This window comes from Mesoplodon mirus (genome assembly GCF_964341445.2).
Source record: "Mesoplodon mirus genome assembly, chromosome: 2".
Classification (NCBI taxonomy): Eukaryota; Metazoa; Chordata; class Mammalia; order Artiodactyla; family Ziphiidae; genus Mesoplodon; species Mesoplodon mirus.
This window is the reverse complement of record NC_138977.1, coordinates 125,242,730-125,263,772: the sequence shown is the minus strand read 5'-3', so window position 1 is coordinate 125,263,772 and position 21,043 is coordinate 125,242,730. Positions and strand designations below refer to the sequence as shown.

General features: G+C 50.6%; 1 protein-coding gene across 1 annotated transcript in view; it reads right to left on the bottom strand.

Moving 5' to 3' along the window:
• Positions 1 to 9,618: 9,618 nt before the first annotated feature.
• Positions 9,619 to 21,043, bottom strand: part of GRK4 (G protein-coupled receptor kinase 4) — a 72,161-nt gene continuing 60,736 nt past the window's right edge. Inside the window, 7 exon segments of the mRNA XM_082611064.1 lie at positions 9,619 to 9,760; positions 9,856 to 9,984; positions 10,456 to 10,593; positions 12,066 to 12,127; positions 12,130 to 12,283; positions 16,259 to 16,467; positions 17,349 to 17,438. Coding sequence (XP_082467190.1) covers positions 9,728 to 9,760; positions 9,856 to 9,984; positions 10,456 to 10,593; positions 12,066 to 12,127; positions 12,130 to 12,283; positions 16,259 to 16,467; positions 17,349 to 17,438 — 815 coding nt within the window. The 3' untranslated portion in view covers positions 9,619 to 9,727.

Sequence of the window (21,043 nt, the reverse complement as noted above, 5' to 3'; positions counted from 1 at the left end):
CCCTAGACATGTGGGTGGGGAGTAAAATATCGATACCATAAAAATAAAGCACTTTCCCTTTTGGATAACTTCTATCCTTTAGTTTTTACTTTAAATACTGGTTAGCAGTTCAGTTGACTTCAACAACCATTTGTGGGTCCTTACTACGTGCCAGGTGCCGGGGATATGATATAAATAACACAAACCCCTGTCCCTAGGGAGCTCACAGCCCAGTGGATGAGGCTGTGCTGTAATAAATTGCTGCTTCTACATCCCAAGTGTAGCACAAATCTGTCCACTTCCTCGGGCTCCACGTGTCCAGCCGGCCTAGGCCACTGTCAGTCCGAACTAGCTCCCTACGTCCACTCCTGCTGCCTCAGCTGCATCCTCCACACGACAGACTGGGGGCGCTTTTTATTTCTCTCCTATACACACAAAACAATAAAAACATAGGCCACACACTAATATGTATAAAATAGATAACTAATAAGAACCTGATGTATAAAAAATAAAAAAAATTAAAAAAGAAACATAGTCCAGGGACCACCCAGTACACCTTTCCTCTAAACTCAACAACTATTAACATCGTGTCATATTTGCTTTCTCTGCATGTAGACACCCTCCTCCATCATTTGAGAGTAGGTTGAAGACATTGTCACACTCCAGCCCTCAATACTTCAGCAGATGTTTCCAAAAGTAGGAGCCATGATACCACCTTCTCCTAATTACCTGATATCACCTAAAATCTAGGCCTGGGACTTCCCTGACATTCCAGTGGTTAGGACTCCACGCTTCCACTTCAGGGGTCACGGGTTAGATCCCTGGTTGGGCGACTGGGATCCTGCATGCTGCACGGCGCGGCCAATAAATAAAATAAAATAGAATGGAATGGGGCTTCCCTGGTGGCGCAGTGGTTGAGAGTCTGCCTGCCGATGCAGGGAACACGGGTTCATGCCCCGGTCCGGGAAGATCTCACATGCCCAGAGCGGCTGGGCCCGTGAGCCATGGCCGCTGAGCCTGCACGTCTGGAGCCTGTGCTCCACAACGGGAGAGGCCACAACGGTGAGAGGCCTGCATACCGCAAAATAAATAAGTAAATAAATAAAATAAAATGCAATGAAATGAAATAAAATCCAGGCCGAGTCAAATATCCACATGGCCCCATGTCTTTTTTAAGCTTTTTTTTAAAACAAGGATCCAATCAAGTTTAATGCTCTGCACTTGGTTGTTTGTGTCTTTTTATGTATAGGTTCCCCTGTGGTGGTGGTGGTGTGTTTTTTAAAGGACGTTGACTTTCTAACGAGTCCAGGCCAGTTTCTTGCAGAACACCCTCATTGTGATTTGATTGCCTCTTCATGCTGTGACTTAACTTGCTCCTATGTCCCTTGTACTTTCTGTAACCTGGAAGGTAGGTGTGGAGCTGCGTGGCCTGATGCTTTAGCCACTAGCCACATTTGGCTATTGAGCGCTTGAAATATAGTGAGTCTGAATTGAGCTGTGCTGTAAAATTTCAAATTCACGCCAGATCTCAAATACTTAGTACAAAATAAAGAATGTAAAATATCTTATTATGTTTATACTGATTACATGTAGAAATAATATTTGGATATATTGGGTTAAATTTTAAAAATTATTCAAAGCAGTTTCTTTTTACTTTAAAAAAATCACATGTGTGACTTACATATTTTATTGGACAGCTCTGGTCTGGGGGTCTGACTAGATTCCATCAAACCCTTTAGGAAGAAAGCTTCACAGGTGGGCCTGTCCTGGTGTCAGGCTGCCCTTGGTCTGTGGGGCTAAGTTTGGTCACTCAGTCAAGGGGGTGACTGCCAGATCTCTCCAATGTAAAAGTACCTTTTCTCTTTGTAATTACTAAGTCACTTGGGATAGTTCTCTGGACCTGTGAGAATACCCTATTCCCCAAAGGCCTTCCACCAGTGGGTCTGGCACTCTTGATGCTGCTGGCCTGACTCACGCTGGGAGTTGCAGATTGGTGAGTGTCATAACCCCTCATTCCTTCTGCCCTAACCGCCCGGCACTCTTTCATGAGGAAGCATTTTCCTCCCTGTACACATCTATTCCGCTCTTCCTTTTCTTCTTTGAATCTTACTATAGACACTTAAAAATATATATATCATTATCAATTTCACCATTATTCTTTTATTAATGCTCAAATTGTCCCAAATTCAATGGAAGCCACTTCAAGGTGACTTCTGTGTCCTTTTGACATGCCCATTATTTTTAAAGCACTTTCTTATTTTATATCACAAGATGTTCCAGGCTCATCTTTGCCTCCTCAGACGTGGAACCAGCCATTTCTTCGAGGAGCCCTGACTCCTTTTACTGGAGAATGGTATTTAGAAACCAAGATCCAGGCAGCAGGTGTGCTCCCTGCTACCGGGGTGTCATTGCTTCTAGGTCTTTCAGAGCACAGAGCTGGGAAATAATGAGTTTAAACTCAATTCAACTTTTTTCATTCTTTTTTATTATGGTAAATATACAGTACATAAAGTTGACCATTTTAAAATTTTTATTTACTTATTTATTTGGCTGTGCTGGGTCTTAGTTGCAGCATGCGGGATCTTCATTGCCACATGCAAGATCTTCGTTGTGGCTTGTGGGATCTTTTTAGTTGCGGCATGCGGGCTCTTAATTGCAGCACGCAGGATCTGGTTCCCTGACCAGGGATCGAACCTGGGCCCCCTACACTGGGAGTGCGGAGTCTTAACCCACTGGACCACCCGGGAAGTCCCTAAGTTGACCGTTTTAACCATTTTTAAGTATTCGGTTCGGTGGCATTAAGTACATTCACATTCACATTGCTGTGCATCCAATTCAAACGTATACAAGTTTCTTTATGACTTTAAAATGTATACCACAAAGAATGTAAAATAATCAGAGTAGCTCTCATTTTCTCTCTGATCCTTTTTGTCCTTATTTACTATTTTCTGTTCTTTTGACTGCTTCCATTCTTCCCCTCTTTGCCGCCTCTATTACTGTACTTTGTACTGTACTGTGACCAAAATGTCATAAGTTCTATCTCTTGGGAACCTGGTAATTTAGTCTCCAGTAATAAGATGAAGATTTTCTTCAATATCTTTCTATGGTTCACTCTACTTTCATTTTAAATCATCAGGTTATTTGTCCATTACTCAGATAATTAGATGAGGTCATGATGATAGAGCCCCCATGAATGGATTAGTGCCCTTATAAGATTCAAGGGAGAGCTTGCTTCCCCTCTCTGCTCTCTGCCATGTAAGGGTACAACAAAAAGTTGGCAGTCTACAACCCAGAAGAGGATTCTCAGCAGAAACCACCCTTGCTGGCACCCTGATCTCAGACTTCCAGCCTCTAGAAATGTGAGAAATAAATTTTTGTCATTTATAAGCCACCAAGTCTATGGTATTCTGATATAACAGCCCAAACAGACTAAGACATTACCCTTAGTTATTGGTAACTAGAATATGAACAACATGAAGGCTACAACCGTGTCTCTGATCCCCTGTATAAGCTCCAGCCCAGGGAGGGGCCCTTCACGTGGCCTGGGAATGAGGGTCGGGAGACTTTTTTTTTTTAAAGCATTGAGATTGACGTGTTTTTGTTTTGTTTGTTTTGTTTTTGTTTTCATTTATTTATTTGGCTATGCCAGGTCTTGATTGCGGCACACGGGATCTTCATTGTGGCACGCAGGATCTTTTTTTTTTTTTTTTTGCGGTACGCAGGCCTCTCACTGTTGTGGCCACTCCTGTTGCGGAGCACAGGCTCCGGACGCTCAGGCTCAGCGGCCATGGCTCACGGGCCCAGCCGCTCCGCGGCATGTGGGATCTTCCCAGACCGGGGCATGAACCCATGTCCCCTGCATCGGCAAGCAGACTCTCAACCACTGCGCAACCAGGGAAGCCCCATGCAGGATCTTTAGTTGTGGCATGCATGTGGGATCTAGTTCCCTGACTAGATATCAAACCTGGGCCCCCTGCATTGGGAGCACGGAGTCTTAACCACTGGACCACCAGGGAAGTCCCAGGAGGACTTCTTGAAGGAGATGCCTGGCCAGCACTGACTGCTATATTAATTAAAATGAGGTCTACATGGGGTATGACATTCCTCCCAGTAGGAGAGCTATGTTTTTTCCTCAGCAAAAACTCTAAAGCCCAGTTGTTTCCTTATTAGAAAATCAAGACTGGAAATGCTCCTTCCTATTTAAAACCACAACTTGAATGCTGCCTGGCCCTCAAACTAAGAGACACGAAATACAAAAAGCAGCACAGCCCACCCCCGCCCCACCTCCCTGCCACACAGTGCAGGCTCTTTGCTGGGCTCATCTTCCAGTTGAGAAGGGAAAGAAATGTGATGGAAAACAGTAAGAATTCAGCCCAGTGATAAAGCAGTGTTTAAAGAATTTCACTTAAGCTCAGCTGTGAGCAGTTAAGAGGAATAACACAATGAAGCAGAAGAGAAAGAGGCCAGGACCTACCCGAGCAGAGGTCCTCTGAGATCTCAGCGCTGAATTCAAAGGGCATAAGAGGGGGAAAGTTTGACTTCAAGGAACGAGCCAAAGGGAACACTCTCACTCCACATGCCTCGCTTCATGGATGACAAAGCACAGAGCAGGAGGGGAAATGTCTGACCCTGGGTGGCATTTCATCACAGGCTCTGAAGTCCTGGCTCAGATGCTCCAGGGTAAGGCGGGAAACTCTGAGTTAGCAAATTATGAAAACAGCATAAGTTGATTCAGCAAGAACCCGAGAAAAGGTGAGTAAAGAGAGTGCTAACCAGGATTGATGAGGACACAGGAAGCAAGGCCTTGCAAAAACTGCTAGTTATAATACAGTCTTGTCACTCTTCTGAAGAGTAATTTGGCAACATCAAAAGATGTGGATCTATCAGCAGATTTAAGGGGACTTCCCTGGAGGTCCAGTGGTTAAGACTCTGGGCTCCCAATGCAGGGGGAAAGGTTCGATCCCTGGTGGAGGAAACTAACGTCTCACATGTTGCATGGTGTGGCCAAAAAATAAATAAATAAACGAGATGATATGAGAAGATTTAAGTACCTGAACCATTTGACTTAGCATATACCTATGGAGCGTCACTCAGGACGTTATTAGACAAGCATTTGAAGACAGAGCTACAAAGATGGTAACTGAAGCAATATTAATAGTATCAAAAAGATGAAACAACGTAAATGTCCAACAATAGGGAATTGGTAGAAACATTAATACTCTAAAATATTGGAGGGACTTCCCTGGTGGTCCAGTGGTTAGGATTCTGTGCTCCCACTGAGGGGCCCTGGGGTCAATCCCTGTTTGGGGAACTAAGATCCTGTAAGCCGTGCAGTGTGGCCAAAAAGAAAAAATTAATAAAATATTGGAATAATGCCAAAAAGCCATTAAAAAAGATGTGTTCAGAAGGATATGGAGAAACTGGAACCCTGTGCACTGTTGGTGGGAACATAAAATAATGCCACTGCTGTGGAAAACGGTATCGTGGCCCCTCAAAAAAATTAAACCAAGAATTACCATACAACCCAGCAATTCCACTTCTGGGTATATGCCCAAAAGAATTGAAAGCAGGGTCTCAAGGAAATATTGTACCCCCAAGTCCATAGCAGCATTATTCACAATAGCTAAAATGTTGAAACAATCCAAGTGTCCATGAATGGATGAATGGAGAAGCAGAAAGGAATGTTATTCAGCCTCAGAAAGGAAGGGAATTCTGACACCTGCTACAACATGGATGAACCCTGAGGACGTGATGCTGAGTGAAATAAGCCCGACCCAAAAGACATACACTGCATGATTCCACTTATATGAGGTCCCAAGAGTTGTCAAATCCATAGAGACAGAAAGTAGAATGGTGGGGGCCCGGGGCTGGGGGGTGGGGAAGAAAAGGGAGTTAGTATTTAATAGGGACAGAGTTCCAGTTTCACAAGATGAAACAGTTCTGTGGACACGTGGTGGTGATGGCCACACAACAATGTGAATGCACTTAACACCACTGAACTGTACACTTAAAAATGGTTAAGATGGTGTTATGTGTATTTTACCACAAAAAGAAAAGAAAAATACTTAGTTTCTAGTGAAACTCTTCATCAAAACTTAGTTTTTGGTGAAACTTAGCAAGGAACTGTTAAACATTGTTGGTGGGAGGGCAAATTGTTAAAAATTTTCAGGAGGGCAATTTGTTCATAAAGGCAAATCATATATATTCTTTAAAAATGATCATATACCTTTTTAGTGCATAGCTGTGCTTTATTGAGGGGAAAGTAAATAATCCTTAAAATGTCACATTTATTTTTATCTTAATAATATATAAACATGGTCAACAGAAAAAGTCAAAATGCAGTGCTTATAAAGAAAACAGCATCCCTCTGCTCCATTTCTGCCCATCCCAGTGAACCTGCCTTCTAGATGTAACCATTTTAACCATTTTAGCTCTTTCTTGGAGTACTTATGTCAATTGTTCATACCCTTTTACTAAGGGATCCCCTGGTGAGAATCTACCCTAGAAATATTATCAGGTGTGTGCACAAAGATGTAGGTGCGGGGCATCCGTCCCATTGGTATTCATATTAACAAGAAAAGTGGGAACGACATTTGTTAGGACTGTTTAAATAAATGATGGTCAAAATGTGCCATAAAAGATGAAGCAGTCAGATATATTTAAACGGCATGGCAAGAAACAACTATCAATTATATAAATTACAGAATAAAATGCTGATAGGGATTATCTTTGGACAGTGGCTGATATTAAAGACAAATTTTCCTTGTGTACTCGTCTTAATTTCAAATTTTTCTTTAATAAATATACATTTGCTTATAATCAGAAGGAAAGAAAGAAAGAAAGAAAAAAGACATGTTCAATCTATTAAGTTACCAGATACCCTGCAAAAATTCTTACCTGGATTTGTTGTCTCTGTCAGGGCTCTCACATGGGCATGGAGACGTGCAACTCAGACTAGCTTAAGCAAATAAAGAAAAGAGAAGAAAAGAAAAAGAAGGACTTGACTGGTTCCCATAGCTGTGCCCCCGGGTGCGGACGACCCCCCAGGCTCGGGCCATCCCTGAGGCTCCCCCTCCTCCTCACTCTGCAGGCAGGTGGGCTGCACCCCAGCCTCCCCACCTGTGACAGGCCAGGCCCTCCCACGTCCCCCAGATGATCCACAGTGGGAGGCAGGAGAGCCCCAGGAGGGCAGGAAGGAGGCCTGGAAGGAGTCAGAATGTAAACAGGACTTGGGAATAAAGGTGATTCCTATTTTCTTTACGCCCTCCTGTGTTTCTTACGATGAGCACGTATTCCTTTCCCACGATTAGTAACCTCTTTATGAGCAGGTAGCGTGGACCAAACCCTGCTGCACGTCCTCCCAGCCCCCAGGAGGTTGGAACTCCTGCCACCTTCCCTCTAGAGGCAGGATGAGGTGGGGGAGAGGGGCTCAATCGGGAGAGGCCGAGCCACTTCCCTCCCGCCAAAATCAAGGCCCCAGACCCCAGATAGCTCTCCCTTCCACTCACCTGGTCTGTGGTAGTCGCCTGGGAGGGACTCTGCTCTAGACACGGGCCTCCACGCTACTGGACTCCCCACTGCAGCCAGCATGCAGCATACAGCTCCATCAGTGCAGATGCAAACCGCACCTCGGGACGCGCTGGGTGGGGCAGATGACCCTTGGGGAGAGTGACACAGGGCCAGGCCCTGGCGGTGGCTTCCCGGGTGTCACGGCATCCGGACCAAGTCCCTGCTGTTCAGTTAGCCTCCGAGGCCCGGCCCCTGGAACCCACACAGCACCTGGCAAGGGCTCCCTGGCAAGCCAAGGGACAGTGACCTCGGCCTCAGCCCGCCGCGGAGGCAGGGCAGCCAGCGGGGTCGCAGGACACAGGAGGCTTCCCGGCTCTTCCCTCCACCAGCTCTCACCTTGCCAAAGGCTGCTCTGGCCCCAGAAGGCCCTGCCGAGGCCCGGTGCACATTGGACGCCCCCTCGCCCCGACTCCAGGGCCTCTCCAGCACGTCTGGCTCTGGGATACCAGCCCCAGAGACTCACAGGCCGTGGCCACAGAAACCCATCCAACACTGCAGGGGTAGGGAGAGCGGCCCCCGACAGCCAAGCTCTGACCTCAGGGTCCTGGCAACACCTTCCTTCAAAGGATGGACAGGAGCGCCACGGAGACGCCCGAGGGCGGGTGGGGGGAATCTCGGTGAGAGGCACGGGAGCGGTGAACACGAAGGGAAAGGGGCCAAGATCTTCTAACCGATGCCCACCCACGGGAGGAGCACGTGAGGAGCCTCGGGCGAGGAGCAGGGCCTTCATTGCAGACGCTGCAGGGCCGGCACCCAGGCCTCTCCCCTCCTCCCCGCGGGGACACGCGGAGTCCCCGCCACAAGGCGTCCGCAGCTGGGGCTTTCTGGGTGTCACGAGTCCTCAAGGGGCCTTTTCCTCCATCCAGCTTTAGTGAAAAGACAATTCAGGTATGAAAGTAGAAAAATGGACAGACTCATCAGGCACGTTTCAGGGTGTGTCCCGCGCGGCTACTGTAGTTCACAGGCAGGATGCAGCCCAGGGCATGGGCTCCGTGGCGCCGGTGGCTGTGCAGCGAGCGCTCGCCGTCTGGAGGACAGCTCCTCCTTCTCGCTGGGGCTGGCGTTGATGCAGCCCGCAAGACCGGCACAAGGTCTGTCAGGCGCCTTTCTGATGCAAGTCGCTGACCTGCCTTAAGTGGATGTGAAAACGTGGCAGGGGGTGCTGACTTCAAGGCAGAGAAACCCTTAAATTCCCTCCCGTGTGCTTCACGTCCTGCGGGCTGCTTGGTTCACGTCCTGCGGGCTGCTTGGTTCACGCAGAGACAGCGTCGCCCACACGTCCTGCACTCACTCTGCGTACCTCACCCCGCGCTCACCACCCAGCTCAGCAGCCTGGGGTGCGCGCCTCCTTCCGGAACGACCGTATGGATTCCACCGGCCGGAGACGACTCGCACTGAGACACACTCGGTCCCAGAGAAGGATGGGGTTAACTCCCGCCCAGCCCCCAGTTCGCAGAGGAAACGTGGTCACACACTCTGGGTCTATACTGAAAAACCATGGATGTTAGTGGACAACCTCGGCATAGATCCCTCAGGAACAGACGGGGTTCACAGCAGGATAATCCACTGGTCCAAGGAGACGTGGAAAAAATTCCTAAATTTAACGCTACCACAGAAAGTCTCTCCAAACCACTCTTCCATGTTCAAAAGAAAATCAGCTTTCCCTGTGATCGTGGCGAATGATGTGATAGCTCTAAGGATCAGAACATGGGGACTTTCCTGGTGGTCCAGGGGTTAAGATGACACCTTCCAATGCAGGGATGCAGGTGTGATCTCTGGTCAGGGAACTAGATCCCATACGCCACAGGGCAACTGAGCCTGCGTGCCGCAACTACTGAGCCACAACTAGAGAGAAGCCTGTGTGCCCGAACGAAAGATCCTGTGTGCCGCAGCTAAGACCCAATGCAGCCAAAAAAAAAAAAAAAAAAAAAAAGAATCAGAATACGTAAGGCAGAAATTGAAATGACGTGCACTGTTTTATGGTTGTTCTACAAGATGCTGATTTCTGAGCCTAGTGTGAAATGCTTTGTCATCGACAGACGGATCTCCTTTCGAGTGTTGTAAGCCATTTCTTCTTTTTGCATCAGAACAGTTTTCATAGCAGTAACAAACATCACTGTGAGGATTCTTCTCGCTGGGCTCAAACTGCGCCTTACAGCTGACTTTCAAACTATGTAAATTATCTTACATAACAGGCACTGAAAAAAGAAAGCTGAACAAAGAAAGTTTTACCTTGGTGAAATATTCCTTTTAACACATCACATTATACTGTGATAATAATAATAACAGAACGTGTTTCACCCTTACCCCTCGAGTGAAGAGTCTGTGGAAGAAGCCTCTCTTCTGTCTGGGAGCTGGTTGATATGTTTTCTCTTCTGGATCTAATGCCACATTTCCCCTTTCGTTGATGTCCTTGAAACATTCAGACTCGATCATCTGCATCCACAGAAGGGCAGGACAGAGGAGTGGTGGAGGCGCCACGCGGCCGGTCAGCATCGCCCACCCGGCCCCCAGCCCAGCACTCGGCGGCCACTCCGGCTCCCGTCCTCGGCTCCTACTTCCCCTGCTTCCTGACCTCCTCTTGGGGGAGGTCACGTGGCCTCCAACGTGGCCCCCAAAACAGTGAACTCCCGTCCAGCCAGCCCCGCTCAGGGAGCAGGACTCAGGGCGGCAAAAGCCCAGCAGACCCGAGAGGGCCACCAATGTCCACCCCCCGTGAAGGGACCAGGGGCAGCTGCCACATATAATTTTACCTCCGAACATGCACACGTGCGCGCACACACAAATGGATGTGTATGTAAAATAGCTAAAAAGGTATCTTAAAGAGGAAACTGTTAATTCTACACACATTAGGTTCTTCTTGGTCGTTGTAACTAGTTAGGTGGGCCGTGCTGCAACGGGCAGTACCTCGTTCTGCCAGGGGTTGGAGACACAGCCCGTGACGAACTGGCTGTAGAAGGTGTGGTCGGTGCTGTCCAGGTGGATGCCCTTCACCGTGGAGAACTGCTCGATGTCCAGGACGTCCCTGCAGTAAACCACCTGCGGCTGTCACCGAGAACAGAGAGGCGCGGCTGAGACGGCAGCCGCTGCGTTTGTTTCCCTCAGCGGCGCTCAGGACACCTGGGAAGCCGCCGCACGCACACCTGCACCCTCCTTTCCTCGCCATCCCTCCCGGCGTGAAGCACGCCCAATCTTTGCTCTAGGAACCCCCAGAGCCACAGGCCCGGCGGCCCGTCTGCTCCAGCTCCCCACTCTCTCGCCCACAAGCCTCCCGAGGCCCCCGCTTCTCTTTTCTGCACGGAAACGGGCCAAAGCAGAGGCTGCAGATGGAGAAGGGCGGACGGGGTGCCCCTGCTGGGACATGGCGGAGGAAGCCTCCAGCCCCCGGCCTCCCTCGCACATGTGCCCGTCCGCCTGCTTGGCCCCCGTCTGCGCTGGGCAGGACCCCAGGCCCCCTGCCCCACCGGGCAGTGGCGTCCTCAGGCGCAGAGTCAGGCCAGCAGGCGGGTCGTGTGGAGCCCGGGCCGCCGCCTCTGGAGCAGGGAAGCCAGGGCTCGGGGACACGTGCTCTGAGCGCCCGAGCTTGGGCACAACAAGGAAGGAGCGTGCCGATCCTGGGCCCCTGGTCAGAACTTCTGAGAGCAGCGGGGAGGTGGGAGCTGCCGGGCGGGCCGGTCCTCAGGAGACTGCATGGGACGATGGGGAGGCCCGAGCCCAGGCCAGAAGCCCATCTTGTGCCCCTGCCAGGATGCCTGACGCCCTCAGACACTGCTGGCAGCGGGCCCCCGGGCCCTCTGGTTAAATGCAGAAGAACCCCCGGAACAGCCCCAGTGCCTCTGCCCCTCACTCCCCAGCCGGCACCCTCCTCAGGGAAGGCTGCAGCCTGCGGCACGCAGGGCCTGGTGGAAAGAAGGCTCTGAGAAGCCCTGGCTGGGTTTTCCTTGTCTTGGAGCTGGTCCTCCCCGTGACTCTAGTACCTGGAGCAGGTGGGAGGGCACTGCGAGAACGAGCGCAGAGGGAGAAGCTGCTGTCATGACACATTCCACGCAAACATAATGAATCCTGACTTGTAAACTAAAACTATTTTAACCGCGCGTTTCAGGCCCATCCTATCCTGCAGAATGATCGAATCTCCACATTTCCATCACAGGCCTGCAGCAGCTCAAGGCCAAAGAGGGGGCTGCTCTGGCCCAGCTCCGATGTGCGCGGGGCCTGCTGGGCACTGAGGACGTGGCCTCGCATGGGCCCCACCACGCGCTCACCAGGAGGCTCGAGCGGCCACTCCAGGGCCCTCAGTGTGCAGCCAGGACCTTGTGAGACCCTGCGTGGGGAAGCGCATTCCTGGCGGGGGAAGGGGCCGCAGAAACGTGGGGACCCTGGCGGGGCGCCCCAGGGAGGGTGGCGGGTACTGCTGAGGTTTCTGATCAGGGCAGTGACCTGGGTGGGCTCCACCAGCCAGGGCGGCAGCGGGCCGGGAGGGCCTGTGAAGACGGGCCAGGGGGCACTGGGGGCGGGACGGCTGGTCCTGAATCTACCTGGAAAACATCCGTTTTCTCAGACACCCCAACACCCCACTGCACTTTGGCAACACACTTACGTCAGGACGGAAAGGGGGGTCTGACACGTGGGCCTCCAGCCTCTTGAAGTTAATGTCCCTGAACACAGGGTGTCCCTTGACTTCAGCCACCCCATCGCCCCTGCAGCCCAGGCGTTGCTTGGGATCCTTGGTGAGTAGCTGTGGAAGAGTAAAAATGGAGTCAATTGAAGCTCCAAGGATAAAAAAGAAAACCCAGAAAAGCTCCATAATGATGGCCAGAGAATTCAGGGTGGCAAAGAGCACCTCCATCTAAACAGTCACTCAAATTTCAAAGTATCAACCAAACCTCATTACTTCAGGTTTTACTGATTTAGAAAACGTAATGCTTCAAAAAGGAGTTGAAACTGAAGTTTTGCCTTTGAGCTATCAATAAATAAAGAGGTGGCTAAATAAATCCTTAAGAAAAGTTTACCCATGTAAAAATTAGGGGAATTTTTTTCAAGAAATAGAAGCTCTTGGGAACTTCGCAGACACCACTTTCATGCCAAGTTATGTTGATAATTAGAAACTATTTTAATCTATTAAACAGATCACTAAGGACCTCAGATGAGGCCAAAATTTAGTAAACCTACCTCTAATAGTTGTATATTCTTAAAATTAATAGAAAGTGTTTCTTTCAAAAGTATTCCTTACTTATACATTTAAACAGGCAGACCTCGGAGATACCGCGGGTTCGAGTCTAGACCACCATAGTTAAGTGATTATTGCAATAAGGCAAGTCACACCAATTTTTTAGTTTCGCAGTGCATATAAAAGTTACGTTTACACTCTACTGTAGTCTGTTAAGTATGCAATAGCATTATGTCTAAAAAAAATTGTACATAATTAAAGAATAATGCTGCTAGGAAAATAGTGGCAATAGACTTGCTCAACACAGGGCTGTCACAAAACCTTCAATCGTCAAAAACACACTATTAGTGAAGCACAATAAAAATGAGGTATGCCCATTATTGCCAAAAGTTCAGATAGGCCTTCTTCCACAATTAGCAGTCAAAGAGGTCTGCCTCTGCTCAAAGCGACACAGGAAAGGTCTGGGCCTCCAAAACCTAGCCTAGGCCAGGGGCTGGGAAGCTGCAGCCCAGGGTTGTACCGCACCCGTGCCTGCTTCTGTAAGTAGGGCTTTGTGGGAGCAGAGCTGGCCGTTAGCTCAGGGGTCTGTGGCTGTTTGCACTGCAATGGTGAGCTGAACAATGCGAGAGAGACCTGCAAAGCCCTAGTGACACCACCTGGTGCCTCACAGGAACGCTGGCTGACCCGTGGCCTCGACTCCCAGTCAGCACCCACGTGCGGCTCCCGGCTTGTGTGCGACACCCCGGCACACACCTGCAGCCCCTGGGCCGGGCCCTGCCCGCTTGGCCATGCCGCACACACACCGAGGCTGTCTGGTCTCTTGGCCAGGCTGACTCCTACCAGACACCACCGATGGGAATACACCTGCGTAGTTGGCTCAGTGCTGGAAGCTTCTGCAGGCAGCTGCCGTGGGAACTCCAGCACAGAGCCAGGGCGGGGCTCAGTAAGACAGGCTTCCTTAATTAAGACCAGACACGAACATTGTGTCAGGCCAGATGCAATGACAGCACCGCAGGGACTCCATGCCTCTGTCAAGCCTGCTGCCAACTCACGCGGTCCAGGGGCCTGACCGGGCAGCGCCGGGCAGCGGAAAGCACCTTGTGCCCGTGCTGCCTGCTGCCACTGACTACGGGACACCATGGAAATCAACTTTTAATTTTTCCACCATGCGGCTCTAAGAATATCCTAGAAAGCCACTGTGGGGTTGAAATGAGAAAACAGAGAGCTCTGAAAATGACCCAGCGGTACCCGAGGCCAGGTGTCATGGCAGGGGCCCGGCAGGGACGGGCAGAGGAGGCCAGAGACCTACAGAGGCGGGAGTCCCCTTCGCGTGCGGTCAGTGCTGGGCCACATCCCAGACCCCACAGGTGCCCACGCTCCCCTCTCTGTGCCCTGTTTACATCGACCTTGCATCTGAGGTGGCCTCTCCTCCAGGCCCTGTCTGTTGGAATTTCACAGACTCTCTAAGAACTAGCTGTTGCTCCGCTCAGCAGTTACCGAGGATTCACGTGGGACTAAACACTTCACGCGCACTCTTTCATTTTATCCCGCTGGCAATTCTATAAGGTAGAAGTTATCCACCGTCTGCATCTTCTAGATGAGAAACCCGAGACCCGGAGGGGTGAGCGCGTGGTGGTGGGAGGCTGGGCCTCCACCCTGGGCCCTGAGTCACAAGGCTGGGCTTCACGCAGACACCACCGTCTTTCCCACGAACAGCACCCCTTCATCCTGAAAACCCTGAAGACTTCGCTTCTATCTTGTTTACGTACCCGTCAAGCTCTGCTTTTGACCCTAGTTTCTTTCGTGTTATTTTAGGCCTGCCATTCAACTGTGCGCTCCTGAGGGGCCGGCCCCACTTCTCACATCTGTATGCTCCTGCAGCCCCATTGGACTGTCGCGTGTGAGCAGACACTGGGTCAACATTTACCAACTGAACAGCAACAACAGGGTGGCCAGGAGGCGGTTACGGAGGAGCTCCAAGCAGGGTGAGCAGCCCGAGAAAGGCCACCAGCACACGTCCCTTCACACGTGGACACAAAAGGAGAGGGACCCCGAGGTACTTCGTCCCCAGCCAGTGTCAACTCCCGCAAGACACACCGGCTGACCCCAGCACCCACTGGGGGACCACGCCCCGCGCTCTGTGGCCGCCGTCCTTTGGCCTGGTCCTCCGTCCCCCACCCCGCCACTGCCCCCCCCCCGGCAGCCCTCCCCCCGCGGCGCGCGCCCCCGTGTGTCTGACTCCAGCAAGGAGCCAGCCTCCACCTGCCCCATGTCCGCACTCTCCTCTGTGACCCGCTCACACCCACGGTTGCTCCTCCAACCGCCCCTCTGCACCCACCCAGCCCCGCGGCCTCTCCCCTGCTTCTTAGACCCGCTTAAGCAAGCCCGACTCCCCGCCTGCTGCGAGCTTCGCGCGTCCTGCCTGCCGAGCGCTCGCGGCAGGGGCTCCGCGCACCACCAGCCACCGACCTCCCTGGACGCCCACGCGGCCCCTGGCGCGCCGGAAGCACCCTCCCTTCTCCGCACACCTCCAGCGGCTCCCTCCCACCCTCGCGCGCCACAGGAGGAGGGGACAAATGGCCCGGCCCGCACCGAGTCCCCCGCCTCCGCGCCAGGGCTTTGCTGCAGCCCCTCCCCGCTCCGTGCACGGCTCACAAATCCTGCGGGCGCGGCCTTGCCGTCCACCCAGAGTCCGACGGCTTCTTACTCGCTCTGCCACCACCCAGGGCTCAGACTCCCACCTGAATCTCCACAAAGCCCGGGCCGGCCCCCTTCCTTCTGTCCCGTGGGTCTCTTCCCGGGAGTCCCAGCGCATCGGCCCCCGGCCTCCTGCCCCGGTGCGCCCCTCCTCGCCACCCCACCCGGCGGCAGCCCCTCCCACCTCCCTGATGAAGATCCCTCGTCTCCCAGGCCGCCTCCCCTGAGTGGGTGAGAGCGCCGGGCTTGGGGGCAGAAGGGCTGGGATTACTGCCTGTTTTACTCACTGCTGGGGAAGGTCCCATGGGGGATGCTCAATACATTCTCGCTGGATGCAAACGAATTTTAAAATGTGCTCAGAAAATCCTGAATATTGGCTTAAGAGAAGTTAAGTGACAAGGAGAGCTTCTCTCATCCCCTTACTGCCAGGACGGCATGGGGACTGACAGTGCCAGGCGCATGGCAGGCCATCAGGGCAGGGTGTCTATAGGACCACAGTCCCTGGCGACCAGTTAAAGGGAGTTCTGAGGAACATGGGCAGAGAGAAAAACCTCACCGCTGCAAAGCACCCCGAAGATTCTGTTACATGTTTAGCGTCCTGTGAAGTTGGCCAGCTGTGCTCTAAACAATGACCCGACACCACCCTTCCCTATCAGCAGAACCTTTGGGGAAAGCAAACAACGAACTCTGCTCTGCGTGATCAGAACCCCCTGCGAGGAAGGCCCTGTCCCTGGCACCGCGGAGCATCAGGTGGCCCCTCCTGAGCCCTACGGAGCGAGGGCTGGGTCTGAACGGCGGTCGGTCGGAAGCCTAGCCCCACTCCCGCCCTCCCCGAGCGCGACCCACCAGGCTGCAGATGGACTTGGCGTCCTCGGAGAACTTCTCGGAGTACCGCTCTGCCTCCTCCTTCACTCTCCGCTCCACCTCCGCCCTATCGACCTTCTCTTGGAATTTTCTGAACGGAGACTGTCCCTGAATCATTTCGTATATCAGACAGCCAAGTCCCCACCAATCAGGACTAAATGTATACCTTTCAAGATTGAGAACTTCGGGAGCTACATAACAAACACAGGAAATTTAAATTAAATTAAATGTCCTCTTACTTAATTCCAAACAACACATTGTAAATTTAACGTCTGTTACCACATGGATGACCCTCGCAAACATGTTAAGCCAAAGAAGGCAGACACAAAAGGCCAAACAGTGCATGAGTCCACCTGCGTGAAACAGTCAGAACAGACAAGTCCACGGAGACAGGAAGTAGATTAGCGGCTGCAGGGCTGGGGGTGGGAGGTGAGGAGTGGGGAGTGATTGCTGACGGGTGTGGGCCTTCTTCTTTGAGGTGATGAAAAAGTTCTGAAATCAGACAGTGGTGATAGTTGCACATCTCTGTGAACATACCGAAACCCACTGAACTACACGCTTCGGGTTGGTGGATTTTATGGCATATGAACTGCATCTCAGTAAAGCTGTTATTACAAACCATTCCTACTACTCGTGGAGTAACTACCGTGGGGAAACCCCGCCTCCAAACAGGCAGAGCCAGGCCCCCGGGCACCCCTTTTCCCTCAGAGCAAGACCCCAGCAGCAGGTGACAGCAGCCACAGTGGAATGGGGGGAGGGTAAGTACAGGACTCAGCAGAGGCCCTCAGGGTCCCTCATGTCAGAGGCCCCCCTGTGTCAGGCTGGGTCACTGCTCTGGAGCTGCGCGAATAACTCCGACAACCTTGTGAGGGGTATGCGGGGCCTGTGAGCACAGCGGGGAGGCCCGCTGCCCTGTCCCTACTCTGGCCCGTCAGCAGAGAGGAGGGCAGGCCGGGGGGCCAGGTACGCTCCCCAGCAGCGGGCCAGGGCTGACCCCAGGTCCCTTCCCATGTTCAGTTCTCTGGGTCCTGAGGGCAGGGGTGCGAGGACCCTGGGGTGGTCCATTACATACCCATGTAGCCGAGTGTTCCGACTCTTCCTTGGATGGTCTCCCCTTCTGGGATCTCCATGGCTAAACCAAGATCTGAAATCCGGATGTGTCCTGCGTGTGGCCAAATACATGAGACAAATCACAGGGGGCGAGCTGACACTTTACCAATAAAGAATGGGGAAAAAATCTAAAAAACATGGATGGAAATTATAGCAATTCATACTTGGAAACATTTAGATATAAAATTACATTTAGGGAATTCCCTGGCAGTCCAGTGGTTAGAGCTCCATGCTCTCACTGCCAAGGGCACGGGTTCAATCATAAATAAATAAATAAAAATAAAAACTACAAAAAATAAAATTACATTTAACTTTTCCACATTTAGTAAAATCCTGTCATGCGTTCAGTTCCACTACCTGCAGGAAATTAGATTTAGGTCTGGATGTTGATCAGGAAGCCCTTTATCCATAGAAAACCACAGGATAAGATAGGAGCATTACGTTTGTTATTTTATTTCCATGTAACTACCAGACACATAAATAAAGCTATAATGGAGGACTTCCCTGGTGATGCAGGGGTTAAGAATCCACCTGCCAATGCAGCGGACACAGGTTTGAGCCCTGGTCCAGGAAGATCCCACATGCCACGGAGCAACTAAGCCTGTGTGCCACAACTACTGAGCCTGAGCTCTAGAGGCCACGAGCCACGACTACTGAGCCCATGTGCCACAACTACTGAAGTCCGTGTGCCTAGAGCCTGTGCACAACTACTGAAGCCAGCGCAATGAGAAGCCCGTGCACCGCAACGAAGAGTAGCCCCCCCTCACTGCAACTAGAGAAAGCCCATGCGCAGCAACGAAGACCCAACACAGCCAAAAATAAATAAATTAATTTAAAAAAAAACTATAATGGATACTATATCAACTATGAAACAGCAAATAAACACTCTCTGTCAGAATACCAAGAGGCTTATACACAGGGACAAAAAGGGACAAATAATATGGAGTTTTTCTCTAAAGAACAAATGGTATTAGGGTCAAGGAAATAATAAATAAAATGAAGGAACTTCGTTTAAAAACCTATGTTATGTGTTAATGCCTTTACATAGGAAGATTAAAATAGTTATTAATTTCCTTGTGAAAATAATAAATCATAGAGAACATTCTTTTGAGTGTCTAGAAAGAGAAACCAGCCCTGGAGGCAGGCGCCCTGTTCAGCCCACTCACCACCATATCCCCAGCTCCTAACACTGTACCTGGTGTCTTGTAGGTGCGTGACAAATATTCATGGAATAAAGTAGATAATTAATGAGAACCTACTGTATAGCACAGGGAACTCTATTCAATGCTCTTTGGTGACCTAAATGGGAAGGAAATCTAAAAAAGAGGGTATAAATGTATACATATAGCTGATTCACCTTGCTGTACAGCAGAACCAACATTGTAAATCAACTATATTCCAATAAAAATTAATTTAAAAAAATTTATGGAAGAACTAAATGAATCAACCAATAAATATTTGCGGAACACTAAAAATATGCAACATGCCCTCCAAGGCACTGGAAGAGTTTAAACAGTCTCCGTTGTGCCCCCCAACAGGAAGACTAACCTTTGGCTTGGCCAGCTTGGTGGCCTTGCCCGCATGCCCGCCCGCCTGGGAAGGAAGGAGGGTAGAGGGCTTAAGAGCACACCCAGAGCCACACAGCCTGGGGCTGAGCCCCAGCTCTGCCATTTATTACTGTGTCTCAGGATCCTCCTTTCAAACACAAAGATTCTCTCCGTAACGCACCTTTCATGTATTTCATGTCTAAGCAGAGGACTGGCATGTTGTGAAATTTTAAGTATCCCTGGTCTTATTTTTTTTAATTAAAGTGTGTTTTTTAAATTGAGAAATAAAAAGTAAAACTACTGACAAACTGGCGAAAACTCCAAGTCTGAGAACACAGTCTGCTGGTGGGGCCCACACAGGCACGCCACCCTCGAGAGCAATCCGGGATGTCTGGCAACACCGTGCGTGAGTGCAGCCCTTGCCTCGCGCTCCCACTATTCCTTGCGATAGATTCCCGAGGAAACACCTGAAGAAAGATTCCCGAGGAAACACCTGAAGAAACAAGAAACGGAGAATGCCTCGACACAGGCTGCGCCCTGCAGCACTGACCAAACCAGCAGGAGCCTAGGGACAGCCCCCCACCTATCAGTGGGGACTGGGCACATCAAGCCTGCTCTTCTGCTGGCACTTAGTGCTGTAGAGTGATCTCTGCTTAAAAAAAAAAGTGGAGAAAAATAGTGTAATTCTGTTACGGTCATTAGGAACTAACATTTTCAGCGTTAGGATAAAAAAAATACAAAAGTGAAATGAAGAAGTTGATGAGATTTGGAAATATCAATATGAATCCACGATGAATGTTTTCTTTAAAAAGGAACAGCACATTTTTTTTCCTCTGTCCACTGAACAGGTCTAGGAAGAATGACCAACAGGGCAGCAATGAGCAACCTCAGCGCCCACACAGTGGTCTCACGATGCGGCTTTCCACACAGAGGACCGGGGCCCTCTGGAGAAATGGTGGATCCCAAGTCTGGGTCAGCACGTGGGCAAGACAATCCTGGAACATCTCCTTACAGCAGAAGACAAGGAAGTTAGCAAAGACTACTGGACACCCGCTAGCCAAAGATGGGACAGTCTCAACATCAAAAGGAATAATGACTCCAAAGGCCCGTAACGTACGTGTTTAGTCCACACATTCATAATGATACCAAAACAGAAAAACTAAAAACCTCGTTTGTCATCCTGGAGAATGACAGAGAACTAACATATTATTCTGAGAAATGAAAATAAAGGGAAGTATTCAAGTGTTTCCCCTGCTTTTCCTGAACAAACAGGTAAACAACTATTTTTGTTTTGGCTGAGTTGGGTCTTCGTTATGGTGTGCGGGCTTCTCATTGTGGTGGCTTCTCTTGTTGTGGAGCACGGGCTCTAGGTGCATGGGGTTCAGTAGTTGTGGCACATGGGCTCAGTAGTTGTGGCGCACGGGCTTAGTTGCTCCGCGGCATGTGGGATCTTCCTGGACCAGGGCTCGAACCCATGTCCCCTGCACTGGCAGGCAGATTCTTAACCATTGCGCCACCAGGGAAGCCCCAGGTAAACAAATGTTGATGAGGCAAAGTTCTTTTTTACAGATGAATCCCAACAAATAAGAGCAAAAGGAATGACAGCGTAAGACTGTCATCATTTTATCGTGCGGTGAGTCCACTGGAATGAGGTATCCACTGAGTGAAAGGCTGGTGGGAACTGGAGAATGGATGGGTCAGGCTGACAGCAAAGAGAGACACTCGGCCATCACACACCTCCTGATGTCATGTAACAGGAAGGACACACCAAGTTTGCTCACCAACGATCAAACCTGGACCTAGTCTGGCCTCCAGATCTAACTATTGGCTTACAGGAAAAACGGGGATAGGGAAGGTACTAAATCCAGAGTATGGGAAATTCTATAGCACAAACGTCTGTGGACGTCTGCCAGGGCTGCCATAAAAAGTACCACAGACCAGGTGGCTTAGACAACAGAAATTTATTTCTTCACAGTCTTGGAGGCTGGAAGTCCGAGATCAAAGTGTTGGAAGGCTTGGCCTTTGTCCCCTTTCCCCGCGTCTTCACATCTGTCTCCCCACCCCGTGTGTCTCTGTCCCAGTCTCCTGTTCTTATAAGGACACCAGTCAT